At 39.8% G+C, this 13,181-nt stretch overlaps 1 protein-coding gene across 1 annotated transcript in view; it reads left to right on the forward strand.

The window, feature by feature from the left end:
* The first annotated feature begins 278 nt into the window (after positions 1-278).
* LOC104157980 (chromosome unknown open reading frame, human C20orf194) overlaps positions 279-13,181 on the forward strand; it is a 46,039-nt gene continuing 33,136 nt past the window's right edge. Inside the window, exons 1-3 of the mRNA XM_009695532.1 lie at positions 279-341; positions 1,363-1,463; positions 9,814-9,893. Coding sequence (XP_009693834.1) covers positions 279-341; positions 1,363-1,463; positions 9,814-9,893 — 244 coding nt within the window. The remainder of the gene's footprint in view (positions 342-1,362; positions 1,464-9,813; positions 9,894-13,181) is intronic.

The raw sequence follows: 13,181 nt of genomic DNA on the forward strand, positions 1-13,181 counted from the left end.
CTTGGGGTAGTGTTGCTGTGGGAGGGCTAAGCCTGGGTCTGGTTTGGGAGGAGGTGGGTGTGAGGCTACCTTGGAAGTAGGGAAAAAGGGCTCGTGAAAGGTAGGAAAGGCGAGTTAGGGTGGGGATAGCAGAGATTTGGGAGGGGTTGAGGGATTATGGAGAGAAAGGAGATTGTGTATGTGTGTGGGCACCTGCAGGGCGGTTTGCGGAGAACTGCTTGAGGGTATGAAGGCAATGACGTTTTCTGAGCTTGAGAAATATGGGGGCTTGGCGAGAGATGGGGCGTGGGGACGTGTCAGATGATAGCCTTGGTTCTGTGGGAGCTCGGGTGTCAGCTCAGGTATCGTTAGGTTGCTAGAGCTCTGTTTCCTTTTAAAGACTTAAGGTGTGCCTGTGTGTGTGAGGCTACAGTGTATTATCTGAGGTGGCTAAGTAGAGCAAATGGCCTCAAGTTGCACCAGGGGAGGTTCAGATTGGATATTCGGAAGAACTACTTCACCCAAAGGGTTGTCCAGCACTGTTCACCAAAAGGGTTGTCAGGCACTGGAAGAGGCTGCCCAGGGAAGTGGTGGAGTCTCCATCCCTGGAGGTATTTCAAAAACGTGTAGGTGTGGTGCTCAGGGACAGGGTTTAGTGGTGGGGTTGGCAGTGCTAGGTTTACAGTTGGACTCGATGATCTTAAGAATCTTTTCCAACCTAAATGATTCTACGATTCTGTTCTATAATATCACAAAGAACAGCCCAGGAACCGAAGTGCTTGATGCTTTCAATAGTTGTAGCACAATACATGGAAGTATTCACCAGTGTGAAGTCAGATAATAGAGTAACTGGGATGTTGGACGTAAATTGCAGGATTGCATGTAACTTGCAGACAAACAGTTGCCAAGCTACCTGGGTGTTCAAGTGGGTCTGTGTTTGCTGTGGGTTTTCAATTAAAAGAAAATAAGTTTTTTATATTTTGTACAAGGAGGGAATAAAAGCATTTTCACTTTTCAGACAATGTGCCTGTAAAATGAGAAATTCTGCACTGTGAGAGAGAAATGGAGGTCGTTCTGTTTGCTTGCTGTACATAACCATCACAAAACAGCCATGCTTATGTTCCCTCTCTGCCTGTAGTTAGAAATTGAATTGGTCATAAAAGGGAGGGAAAAGTGACCTTTTCAAATAATTTTTTTCACTGGATAAATTTATCTTATTTGTTTAGAAAGAGCTTAGTATTTGTTTATAGCTGGAAAGTATGTAAAAATTCATGATCAGTAACAAAATACCAAGAAGGTAAAAAAAGAGCTGAAGGAGAAAATGGTTTCCACTCGAGGCTCTCTCTTTATGAGTGATTTTTGTAATCTGAGATCTTGTTTTAGAGTTGTCATGAGAACATTCAGACTCTCTGTGAACATCTGCAAGCTTTTGAGCTCCACTGGGAGATCCAGACAGCAGCTGTAATTTGGCGTGTTTGTAGGAGGCATGTCAGCCGTTAATTTTTTTCCTCCTCAACATTCGTTCTTGTGCAGTTTTTTTTTTTTTTCAGGCCAGATGGAGGCAGGGAGGCCACTGTTATACCCGGCAGTTAATAAAAATAACTTAAAACAAAACAATCCGTTACTCTCCTCCCCCTGCCCCCGAGTCCCAAACAGGAATGGAAAAATTCTGAAGACTATATAAAGAATAGAGAAACGACCAGAGATAATTCTTGGAGTTCTTCCACGTACTTCAGAGTTTTGTCTGCCATATGGTGTGTTGGGAGGTGGTGTTTACCACGGCAACCCTCAGCATTGTAACAACAAAAGCAAGTAAAGAATAGTTTTGTAAATAATAATAATAATAAAAAAAAATATCCCTTAGCTAAGAGATGAGCGTTGCCCAAAAAAGAGTATGCCTTTTTGGAAGGTGATGTCATGTTTCATGTGTCTGTATTTAGTGGCGCTAAGAATACATGCATTTCTGAACAGTATTTCTATTAAATGCTTTTGTTAAATATTACCATCTAAAATCCGTGTAAATTTGTTCTATTTGGTAGGGCTCTGGACCCACCCAATTTTGCATTACCTTTATGTAAAATAGAGTAGGTAAATCCTCATTATTAATTACTCGTGTTGGTAACATAATACAGATGTCGCCGTGTGTCTATGTGGGGAAATACAAAATGAGTACTTGGGTTAATTTTTATGTTGTCTCTGCCTATATGCCTAACGTTATCATCCTCTAAACCATTCTGGTTTTAATCACGTAGTGGTTAAGTATGTGGCTTTTTTTCCTACGGCTTAAGAGGAGCAGTTGGTGGGGTGTTCGGGAGCCTGGTGTTGCAGGGACAAAAGTGTTGTTGTGGTTTCCCAACCAGTTTTAGCAGGGGACATGTCTGGGTTGAAAGATTAACGGTTTGTATTCGTGCGTTCCTGATGTAATTATGCCGAGGTTCAGGATTTTGTAATAGCACAGTTTCACCGCATTTTTGTTTTAAGGAGTGCACTGTATTTTAGCTATGCAAAGAGCCAGCTAATTGAACTTACCGAAGTACAGGGGGGAAAAACCAGAGAAACAAACCCCTTGCCTTGAGCGTGGATGGTTTTCTACCGTGTCAGAGAAGTAAGGTGCCTTAGGGTCTGTTGAGCGCTAGGCTGTGGCCAAAGTTAAGAGGGATGTGGGACTATATGCTCGGTAGGAGTAGAAAGGTAGAAGAGTAAGTGTTTGGGAAGGAAAGGTTACCAAGGAGAGGAGCAGAGCTATTGCATTAACTCAGCTGCCTGAGAAGCTTCAGCCGAAGTTACCTCTTTGGCATCGTTCAGCTTGAGCTGATGGCAAAGCATCGGGCTTCGTGCCTTGTGGCCAAGTGGCTGCAATGGTTGGGGACCAGTAATGGGCTCTGAAAATAAATTTAGTCTGAAGGCACTGGAGCTTCACTTCTGATTTCTGCTGAAGTGCCAGACGCTTGTCTTTCTGATCAGAGATTGACTGATGGCAGAATAATTACACTCAAGTTGCTAGTCTTTTCTACTTCTTCAAATACTGTCATTTTTCTTGGGTGATAATGTGTTTTGAGAGGGATTAGTTGGCATCCTTGATAAAATGCTGCAATTCAAGAAAGTGAAAATACAGACCTGGTGTTCAGAAATCGGCCTGTTAAACAGAGAATGCATCGAGGCTGCAGGCCTGACCGGCATGGACGTGTATCTAGGTGAAGGGCAACCCATCATTTGATTGCACCCATGGAAGAACTTAATTTCCAGCCCGTTAGCTGATATTGAGGTCCGATCTGTGAGTTGCTTACAGTAAACAAGTATGCCGAAGGGCTGCGCTATCCAGTGAGGTTGTGGAAAATACCAGTATGAATATTGATGTGCACTCTTAATAAATAGTGCTACTATTCAGCTGTCCTGAAGTGCCAAAGACCCTGAACAAGCTTGTAGTTTCCAGACAGCATCAGGTAGTCCCAAATGTTTAGTAAGGACAGAGTCATGCTTGTTCCTATGTGCTTTGAGGTCTCTGAATTACAGAATTGAGTATTACTGTCCATTTGAAGTCAAGAAGCAAGGAATTTGATCCTGGAAAATGCACACAGAGTTGAAATGTCTTCCTTTATGTCCAGTTTTAATGTTTAGCAACAGTAAGGAGCAAATATGCTAAATGTTTTTAAAGGTGCTAGATCTCCTATTTATGGTCAAGGTCCCTATGTTCAGCGTAGAGAAATTTTGAAAATACTTGGACAATTGTAATGTATTTTAAGGTGAGTGAATGCCATTGTCTTTTGTGAGTGCCAAGCATTAAAACAGAGTTATTTTAGTGAGCTAAGAAAAAACAAAACAGAACTGAGAAAGCATGTTATTGTTCAAGCTAGACAGTAAATTTCAGATAAACTGCTTTTGAAATTAGTGAAATTCTGAGAGTCTTTAACTCAGTCTGACTTCTGGTTTCTGTTTTCACAAGTGTGTTAAGATGGCGATAATGTCAGACTGTGGGAAATCCCATACTCTAATATAAGCAGACAATAATAATGTTCTGGTAGAAATTGTGAGGTCGACAAAGGGCCCGTGAAAAATAAACTTCATTTTTTTGGGGGGGGTAGACTGGAAACAGATGCTAGTAGCAGCAAGTTAACAAGGAGTGATGTTTGGAAAAAAATAAGCTGTTTTCTCTTTCCATTTTATTTATTTATTTTAAACCCAAGTACTTAATGTTAAAACCAGTGTCTGTCTTAGGTAGAGAGCGTGAATCTATTCAAGCGATTCCCTGAAGACGAACCTTGATAATATGAGGATGTGCACAAGCTTGCCAGGGATGTCTCAGATATTTTTTTTTTTCTCCTTATTCACTGTTATTTCTCAAAGCTTCACCACGTGTAGATTTTTAGGCCTGCCTAGCCTTTGTGGGGGAGGAGCGTAACATCTGCCAATATGAAGCAAAACATACTCAACGCAGTGAAATCACATCCTTTGTCGGCTGAATTGCATGTTAACCACAGCTGCAGCCATCCCAGACGTACGGTGAGCCAGCCTGTGGGAATCAATTGGGAATCAGTCAGGGATCAATGCTAATATCGTTGCTGCGTTAGTACCGCTGGATTACAACGTCAAGAAAAGGAAGCTAGCGCGCAGAGTGAATTCAGCTAGCAACAAGGGATGCAGAAAAAAGTCGCAACATAAAATGAAATTTAAAATACTGTGTGGCATTATTTAAAAAAAAAGGCTTTGTTGTGATTGAGAAAGGCGTAGTAGTTAATATTCTCTTTATTTGCCAACATATGTGGCTTGCAGCACCGTGTCTGTTGCTAAGTTGTGACAGGCTAGACTGTTGTAAAGCAAGGTACTTTGCATAATTAGTATGAAGACGTGAACATATGAGCACTAATTCTTAGAAGTTAATGATTGTCAATTATCTTCCCCTTTTTGTTTTTGGATCTAGGCCAAGATTAGCAGAATATCAAGTACCTCAACATATAGTTTCTTAATTGGCCCAAGCACACGTTATTGCCAGATGCCACCCCAAAATGTGGCTTTGCCTTCTGGCCTGCCTTCATCAGCAATCAGATCAGCTTGCTGATGTTTGAAAGTGTTATTTATTTTAATTCCTGGGCTGGAGGTTGTTTGGGTCCCTAAGCTGATCTGACCTGACACATGGCTTCGAGATGGTCAGTGCAGACACAAAGGCAGCGAGAAGGGCGAGACCGTCCCTTGCAGCACCGTGGGCTCTTATGCTGGTTTAAGATGATGTAGAAATCGCATCTTCTATTCAAAAGTGCATGCTGGAAAAATTCTTACTTCACCTACTTCAACTTCTTATCCACTTCTAAAGGAGCCTGCTTATCTGTGGTTGTCTCATTGGATATGGTTGGATAAGTAGCTTGTAGCTCATGGCTTGTCCGAGTCTCATTGAAGTCCGGGAATTTGGGGCTTCCTTAGAAGGGCTTCATGTAATTGTGGTTTTGAACGTACCTAACGCGGATTTTTTTTCAGCAACAAGCTACTGTAAAATTTAGTTGTGGTTATATATGTGGGTGGATCCAGAGCCACGTCTTCCAGGAAAGCGTCCTGAAGTCCAGAGGGTTATGCTGTTGTGTGGAGGTCGTTCTTCGTTGTTTCTGGTTGAAATTGTGTTACTGTGGTAAAAGAAAAGGAGTAAAAAGTCACTGCTCTTGCTAGGGTGCTAGCTTTGGAGGCGGGAAAAGTCGCGGAGTTTTGTTCCCAGGACAGTTCCTTTGTTTTTGTCAGATGACTGTTTAATGTGAAATGCAAGAAAATGCCATTTTTTTTTTCTCTGACTTTATACACAGTTTAGGCTGTATTGTTTAAAAGCATGTAGTAAGAATTCTAATTATTCTCTTCAGTATTTCTGAATAACGTCTTTCTTCAGACACAGAAGTCTTCTGTTTTTAATGTCAGCCTTTGAATGTAATGATTTATACACACTTGAAATGACGTTGAAAATACTTCTGTGAAGAAGTTTTTTCAAAGATTGCTTTCATAGAAACCACTTCTTTAAATGAGGCAAGGAAAAATATTCTGCTGAAGACTCTTTAATATTAAGATTGAAATAAACATCTTCATGGTCATACATCTCATTATGAAATAATGAACATACAGTTTGCCCTACACTTTTTTTTTTCTTTTATTCCAGGACTGTCTCTTGCAGGAAGGAGGACATTCAATTTTACTTGGCAAAAATTTGTTAGCAGCTTAATCTGAGAACTTTATGTATTTTTAAGGAGTGCACCAAAGTTACAATTTCTGTGAAAGATGCTGAAAGTAATTCTAGGAGAGTAAAATTCCTAACCCTAAATCAAAACTTAAGGAGGGAAAGAAGTACCCAACCCAGAACAAACATGCAAGTACTTTCCTCCTCCAGTTCCTACTCCCATTTTCCCCCCACCGCAGTTTACTTGAACAGATCAGAAAATATTTTCACAGAGCTCAAGAAGACAAAAATATGGTGTATGTCACTTTGCTCTGCTTTGGTCTCGTTGCACAGGCTCGTAACACTACTTTTTCCTTTAAATGATAAACATATTTGATCAGGTCTCCCTTTTGTTGAAGCTGTTTGTGTGAAATTAAAACTTAAAGATCTCAGGAATAACTTACCTTGTATTATATAATAATGTTTTTTAATAAATGGGAGCATCTTTCCCTAAACCTATGAGTTTCTTACAGGGAGTTCTTTGTCAAATTGAGTTCTAACTGTTCCTTTCTTTTAAAAGTGATCACTATAGGGGGGAAAAATGATAGCAAATTCAAGTTATGTATTCATGCTGTGTTTATAGGACATAAGAGGTTTTGAACATGTTTTACGATCCAGAAAAACCTGTCTTTGGCTGGAGAGTTACTTAAATTTGCCTTGAGAGTAGAAGTTGAACATGAGTGATAGAGGGATTTTGCATCTTGCTTCTGAGAGGAGTTGAATTAAAATCTACCTCTTGTGCCTTCAGATTGGAAGCATTCATAATATTTTTTCTCATGACAGTTCCTTTTCTCACTCTGAGCAGATGCAAGAAGATGCATCCTCTGATATGGTAAATGTTTTAATAAAAGTCAGTCTGGAAGCTGCCTGTTGTGTTACTGCAGAAGTCCTTGGGCATGCTTTCTCACAGTCCTTTCAGTCCGTCCTTCAGATAGTCTCAGGAAGCATGGGTTTCTCTTAAACCGTCCTTTTCTCACAACAGATAGATGGAGAAGCATTTTTGTTTTCATGTGGGCCCCGTCTGTACATAAAGTTGCTTTCATTTTCTTGTGTTTTACAGAGGCTCTAGTAGTTCAACTTGCTTGCAGCTGGCCGTTAAATAACTGTAGGCTTGTTTGCTTTCTAACAAATGTCAAATTTGTTACACCCACAATGAATAGTCCAGCAATTTTTTCTACTCTTGATCTTGTGATGTGGGAAGTATAAAAATACGAGCACTGTATAGCTTGCTGTAGTGGATCATCTCTCACGTAGCTAGTGTGGGGTCCTGTTTAATGATGGGATGAAAATCTTTCAGGATAAGATACAAAACCTTAAATTTGGATGGCTGTGAGATTGTTTTAGGTTAGGTTTTAAAGAACTGAGGATTAGAAGTTGCTGAAATGTGCAGCATGAAGTTCAGTGTTTCTTTCAGGGGCTTCATAGCATCACTTATATGGACAACAACATCTGGTAGTACCTGATTAGGTGTCTTTTTGCTGTCATCAGTGGCTGTAAGTTCGGTTTCTGTATCTAAGACTGGATCAAAATACCTGTTCATACCTAGAGTGGACTGTGATACCGTGCAGCATATAATGTGAATTGGAAAGTTTCAGGCAAAAAGAATAATTGACGGATTTGGAACTCAAATAGGCAACCTAAAAATGGGAAAAAACCCAAAACTGGAGTGGTTTGCCCTGGTTTTGTACTTCCTATGAAAGTATCCTCAAATGTTGCCTCTCCTTTTACTCTGGATGTTTAAATTGCACTTAGATTAGCTATAATATAAACCTTTTGTGCTCATTCTGTCTTTCAGAGAAAGTAGAGCATGATATTTGTAGTATTACTGAAAAGATCTTTTTACTTGGCTTAAGTAACTATGAAAATAGAAATGCTTGACCTTACTTTCTTGTTTGTTTGAGCTGGTCATAAGTTTAGCTCTGTTTAAGTGTTTCTTTAAGATGCATTTGTTTCCTAACAGCTCATAGTTATGTAAACAAGACTGTAAACAAAACACATTCAGTAATATCAGCAGTGAAATTTCTTGCCTTCTGTCTGTATTAAAACAAGATCATAAAATTTTGCCTAGAAGCACTAATTACGTTGCTCTGTCTGGCTCTTGTAGCTGAATTTTTTACCTGGCTAAACTTTATGTAATAATTCATTTTGATTATGAAAATCTTGGAAAGACTTGGTATTGGTTCATTTCTTTTTAATGTAGCTTATCAAACATTATCATAGAATCACAGAATGGTTTGGGTTGGCAGGCACCTTAAAGCCCATCTTGTTCCAACCCCCTGCCATGGGCAGGGACACCTCCCACCAGACCAGGTTGCTCACAGCCCCATCCAACCTGGCCTTCAACACTTCCAGGGATGGGGCAGCCACAGTTTCTCTGGGCAACCTCTGCCACTGCCTCACCGGGAAGAATTTCTTCCTTATGTCTTATACTTAAGGCTTACAATTTTCCCTAACTGTTCATTTTTTAAAAAATTTCATGGTTTTAATACAGAAGTCATGAGAGAGGTAGCATGCATCTTTTGAAAATGATCTAGATATTTTTTCGGGTATAGAGGGGAAAAAGTTCCTACTTTTATGATTGCATGAAGTAATTTTCATTTACTTTCTGGCTGGAAACCCGCTAGTGTAAGTTCAGTTGGTTAATTTGTCTTGCAGAAAGAAAAAGATCTTTCTTAAAAAGTGACACTCTTCTGGAGTCCAGCTTTTGTTTTATTAAATGAGAGTATTGGCTCTGTATTTTTCCATTATGGACTAAATAAAATTCTAGAGAGTAATGCAAGATGCGAGGAAGAACTGTAGTACCTGAAGCTTAAATAGTAAGAGCAAATCCCCTGGTCAGGAGCTGTCTCTGAGTGCTCCCTAAAATTACTTTCTCTTTTCTGTCTGAAAGTTGCCTTGGTTCTGCATTTCTGCTTAAGTATGGGCTTATAATAACGACAGGGTGACCCATTTGAGTCTTCGTGATACTGGTAAGCAAAAGCATCACTGGGACACTGCAGATAGTATGACACTCCTGCTTTATTAACCGAGGACATGGATGAGACCCTGCAGGTTTGCGAGTGGAGGCAAAGTTCTCTGTGCCTTCTGCCCTTCTCCCCTACGCCAATATCGTGCTTTTCCCTTTCATCTTGTAGGAGGTCTGGGATGTGTCCGTGTTACGTAGTTACACAGGGTGAAAGCAGTCTGATGGTGCTGGAGGTGCTGAAACTCCTCTTTGGCAAACTCCCCTTGGGGTGTAGGAGCTCCTGTGGTCCCTTCCCTTGTCATCTTTCTACTTGGGCATCACCTGCCCCATGTTGCTTTGCTATCTACTTCTCTGGTAGAGAACGGAGCGTTGCTGGCTTAGTGAGAGGAAACTTGAACAGAAATTTTTGCTAGAGGTTAACAGGGCACTTGGTTGGAAGGGATAGTCTTGGCTTCTAGTCTTCTCTCAGGGCTGTGTACTTCATCATTTAGTGGACAGAAATAAATAATCTGGGGATGGTTTGGTGTGAGGTCTAAATGTATTTTATATAAAAGGTACCCAAGTTGAAGTGTGTCCAATTAGCTTATATAATAAAGAAAAAAAGCTAGGTCAACTCTTTAGCCTACCAGATCTGAGTACTTCAAAACACTGACCTTAAGGACAAATTCTCTTTCTTTTGCAGCTGCAGCCGCCTTCGAAACATTCAGAGTATCCTGACACAGAGCAGCAAATCTCAACCTGATGGAATCCTTTGCATTTTGGGTTAGTGTTTACCTTTTTTTCTCCCCTTTTGTTCTCGCTCTACTGATAAAGATACCGTGAGTTTCAGAAAGATGATCTCCTTCCTGGCCCAAGCCCCAGCCCTGTTTCTCGGTGAATGGACAGCTATCTGATTGTTACACTCTTTTCTCCCTAAAAAATTCTGAAGCCTGTTTACAAATTTCAGGCAAACTTGCTATGATAGTAATAATATCAACATTCTTGCAAGCCTGATGAAAATGCAGTGGCTGGAGAGAAGAGAGAATCTTTGTTAATGTCCAAATTGAAGGCAAGATGGAAAAAATTTAATCCATATCTATTTGGAATAAACATTTAGCGGTCTAGGCAACATTTGCTTTCCAGCTGGTGCTTGGCGTAAAAGCTCAAGGCTGAAGGCACATGCGTTGTAGCTGGTTTCCCTGTGGAGGTGGGGAAGTGGAAGGGATTAGAAGGTGCTGAGGTTAAGGGAGTGGAGAAGAGCAGAGGAGCACCAAGGTTAGGGATTGTGATATGCAGAGCTATGCAGGGTGGTGGTTGAGAACAGGCTTGGCTAATAATCGGAAAACTAAGAGAATTAATAAAACCTGAAGTTAGGGGGAGGGAGGTCTTGCCTCAGGAGAGGTAATTCAAAATGCATTTAAAGATTTGCATGAGAAACCTGGGAAGCAGTTAGGAGTTAAATGGTGGCATATAAACAGCATGTGGTTTTAGTGCTTTATTTCTTCTGGGCTTCAGGGAAAAGGGCAATATGAAATAAAGCTGCATGTGTGAGTATGCTGTAGGAAAGTAAACAGGTTTTTTGTACTGCTTTAGTACAATTTCTGTATGTAACATTGACTCGTCTCTTATTATATAATCACTATCAAGATATTAAAGGAAAAATTCAGAAGTGATGATTGCAGTTCCTTAGAGAAAAGGACTAAGGAGTAATTGTTTAAATAACGTGTTACAGTTAAAGATGGAGAAAACTAATACAGCCCTAAAGAGGCTATGTGAAGTAACGGGCTTGCATTAAGAAATGATACAACAAGCTGGGTTTTTTAGGTTTATTGTTTTGGGTTTTTTAATAATGTATCAGGAAAACTTGAGAAAGCTCATTTAGTGAACCACAAAAAAGCTGTAAATGTGTATAACCTAGTTCTCTTTTGGTCAGTGCTACCGTCTAACATGACTCTTCCTATCCCACGTTCTCTAGGGTAAGAGTTTAAGAAGTCTTTGGCTAAGTAATAACTTTACAGCTAGAAGGTCTATAAGGTCACTGTGTGAACCTTCCAATGAAACTTAGTCATGCAGGATAAAGTTCTTGGTTTTTTGCCTTTAATGCTAGTCTGTTTTCATAAAATATTTCAAGTTGTGCCATCACACCGTAGTATTTCTTGACTATTGTTAACTCTGAAGCTGCAGTAAGTCCCAAGCAAAGAGTAGTCACTCAGAACATTGTACAGCTTTAGGGAAAGCATTACAGGCAAAAGGAAATGCTTTGTGTAACCCTCAGTGTAATGCAGAGTGCGTAAGCCCATGCATAAGACCGTACCTCTTAATAAATAAGCAGTTCTGTTATGGAAATATAGGAAGTGTGTTTTGTTATTAGTCTTGCGCTTTGCACTAATCTCTTTCAGCACCCACAATGGAACCGTTGTTGTCTAATCTGACCTCTCTAATGTAGCCTGCAGAATTTCTCACATAACCTCTGATTAAGCAGGCAGGTCACTCTGTTATTAATGCATTAAATCTGTCTTCAAATACCGGCTTCAGATGACAATATGTAGTCTTACATTTTGAGTCCTGTTGACTTGTATGGAAAGCAGATACTCCTAACTATGATTTTTTTTTTTTTACGGTCAGTGCATGTTATATTTCACTTGGCTGTCTTTAATAATTTATTATGCATTATGGATTAATGCATTTCCCTCACTGCAACTTTAATTTTACATACTGGACTGTGAGATAAAAACAATATCAACTTTTGTAGCTTTGCTTCAAGTAGATTAATATTTATACTGAAATTAAAAACAGCATAACAAGATTCCAAAGAGAGATGAGAACTGACCAATTATTTATACAATTATTTAAAAGAAGTTACAGGTGATTTTTTTTTTTAAAAGAATCCTGTTATCTTATTTTAAAGTGGTTGCATTGCAGGAAAAAAAAAATTCTTTGCCAGAGAGAAAAGACATCGCAACTGACAGGAAAAAGGAATTCGGATGTTAGCATGTCAGATGTCTTTAAAAAGCTGTGATGTCTCAGCTGGCGTGAGTTGCTGTTAAAGCTGCTAAGAAGGCAGTATATCAAACTACTTAATTTTTATTCTAAATGATTTTTTTTAACAATGATACTTCTTGCGTCTTGCCTTTCGGCAGAGATTTTCAGCTCACGGTTAAGTTGATCTGATTTCTGAGGATATGTATTAAGTTTCAGTAGGATATGTCTATAAATCTGACTGCAGTTGTAGCTGTTCTGATTGTAGCTCAAACTGTTTCACAGTTCAGCATAGCTAAGCTAAATTTTTATAGACCTTGATATTTACTTTTTATCCTCCCTGAAGAGGATAAGAATACTTTAGAGGCTATACCAGTAAATCTTTAAGTTTTGTTTTATCTTGGTTCTGTTCATGTATTATGACTTTTTTTAGCTATCTTTTTTTTTTCCCCTCCATTATATCCATCCTACACAGAGCTCTTGCTCTTAGGTTGTGGGAGAAACCTCACCAGCATTTAATACATTGCACTGATTGTTCATCCCATTCCCTTTCCAAATAGAGACTATTTTAATTATTATTGTGCCACTTCTGGTGGCAGTTCCACAACTGCGTGTTGGCTTTGAGCAAACGTCTAAAGGTGACCTGTCCGTTCTCTCCAACCTCACCTACCTATAGCTCCCATAGTTGTTCCATAACAGATCAAACAGCCATTCTTTGTTTTGATACTCAAGGGTGTGTCACAAGTGCATGGCTGGGACAAAAAGCAGGACTTTTTTAACCTGTAGGCTATGTTTATGTCAGCATCTGTGAAATCACAGATGTGAGAGATGGCTAAGGTGAATACTTTTTGCTGTGCAAAAGGAGAGTCTCAGCCTGCCCCCAGACTTCTCTGCTTCCCTTTCCTCTCGTTCCTCCCTGCACACATTTTACATCAGTGCTGGTGCTTGTTTGATATCTTGCACCCACTTCATCTTACTGAGCAGATTTTTTTTTCTTCTCCTCCATATTTGGCCTGACTAGTTTTCTGCCAATTTAGCAGACTGAGTCAGCCCGCTGAGAGGTCAGATGAGCGCTGACTGCAGGAGAAGGAG

Source organism: Cariama cristata, unplaced genomic scaffold (genome assembly GCF_000690535.1).
Source record: "Cariama cristata isolate BGI_N322 unplaced genomic scaffold, ASM69053v1 scaffold6702, whole genome shotgun sequence".
NCBI lineage: Eukaryota > Metazoa > Chordata > Aves > Cariamiformes > Cariamidae > Cariama > Cariama cristata.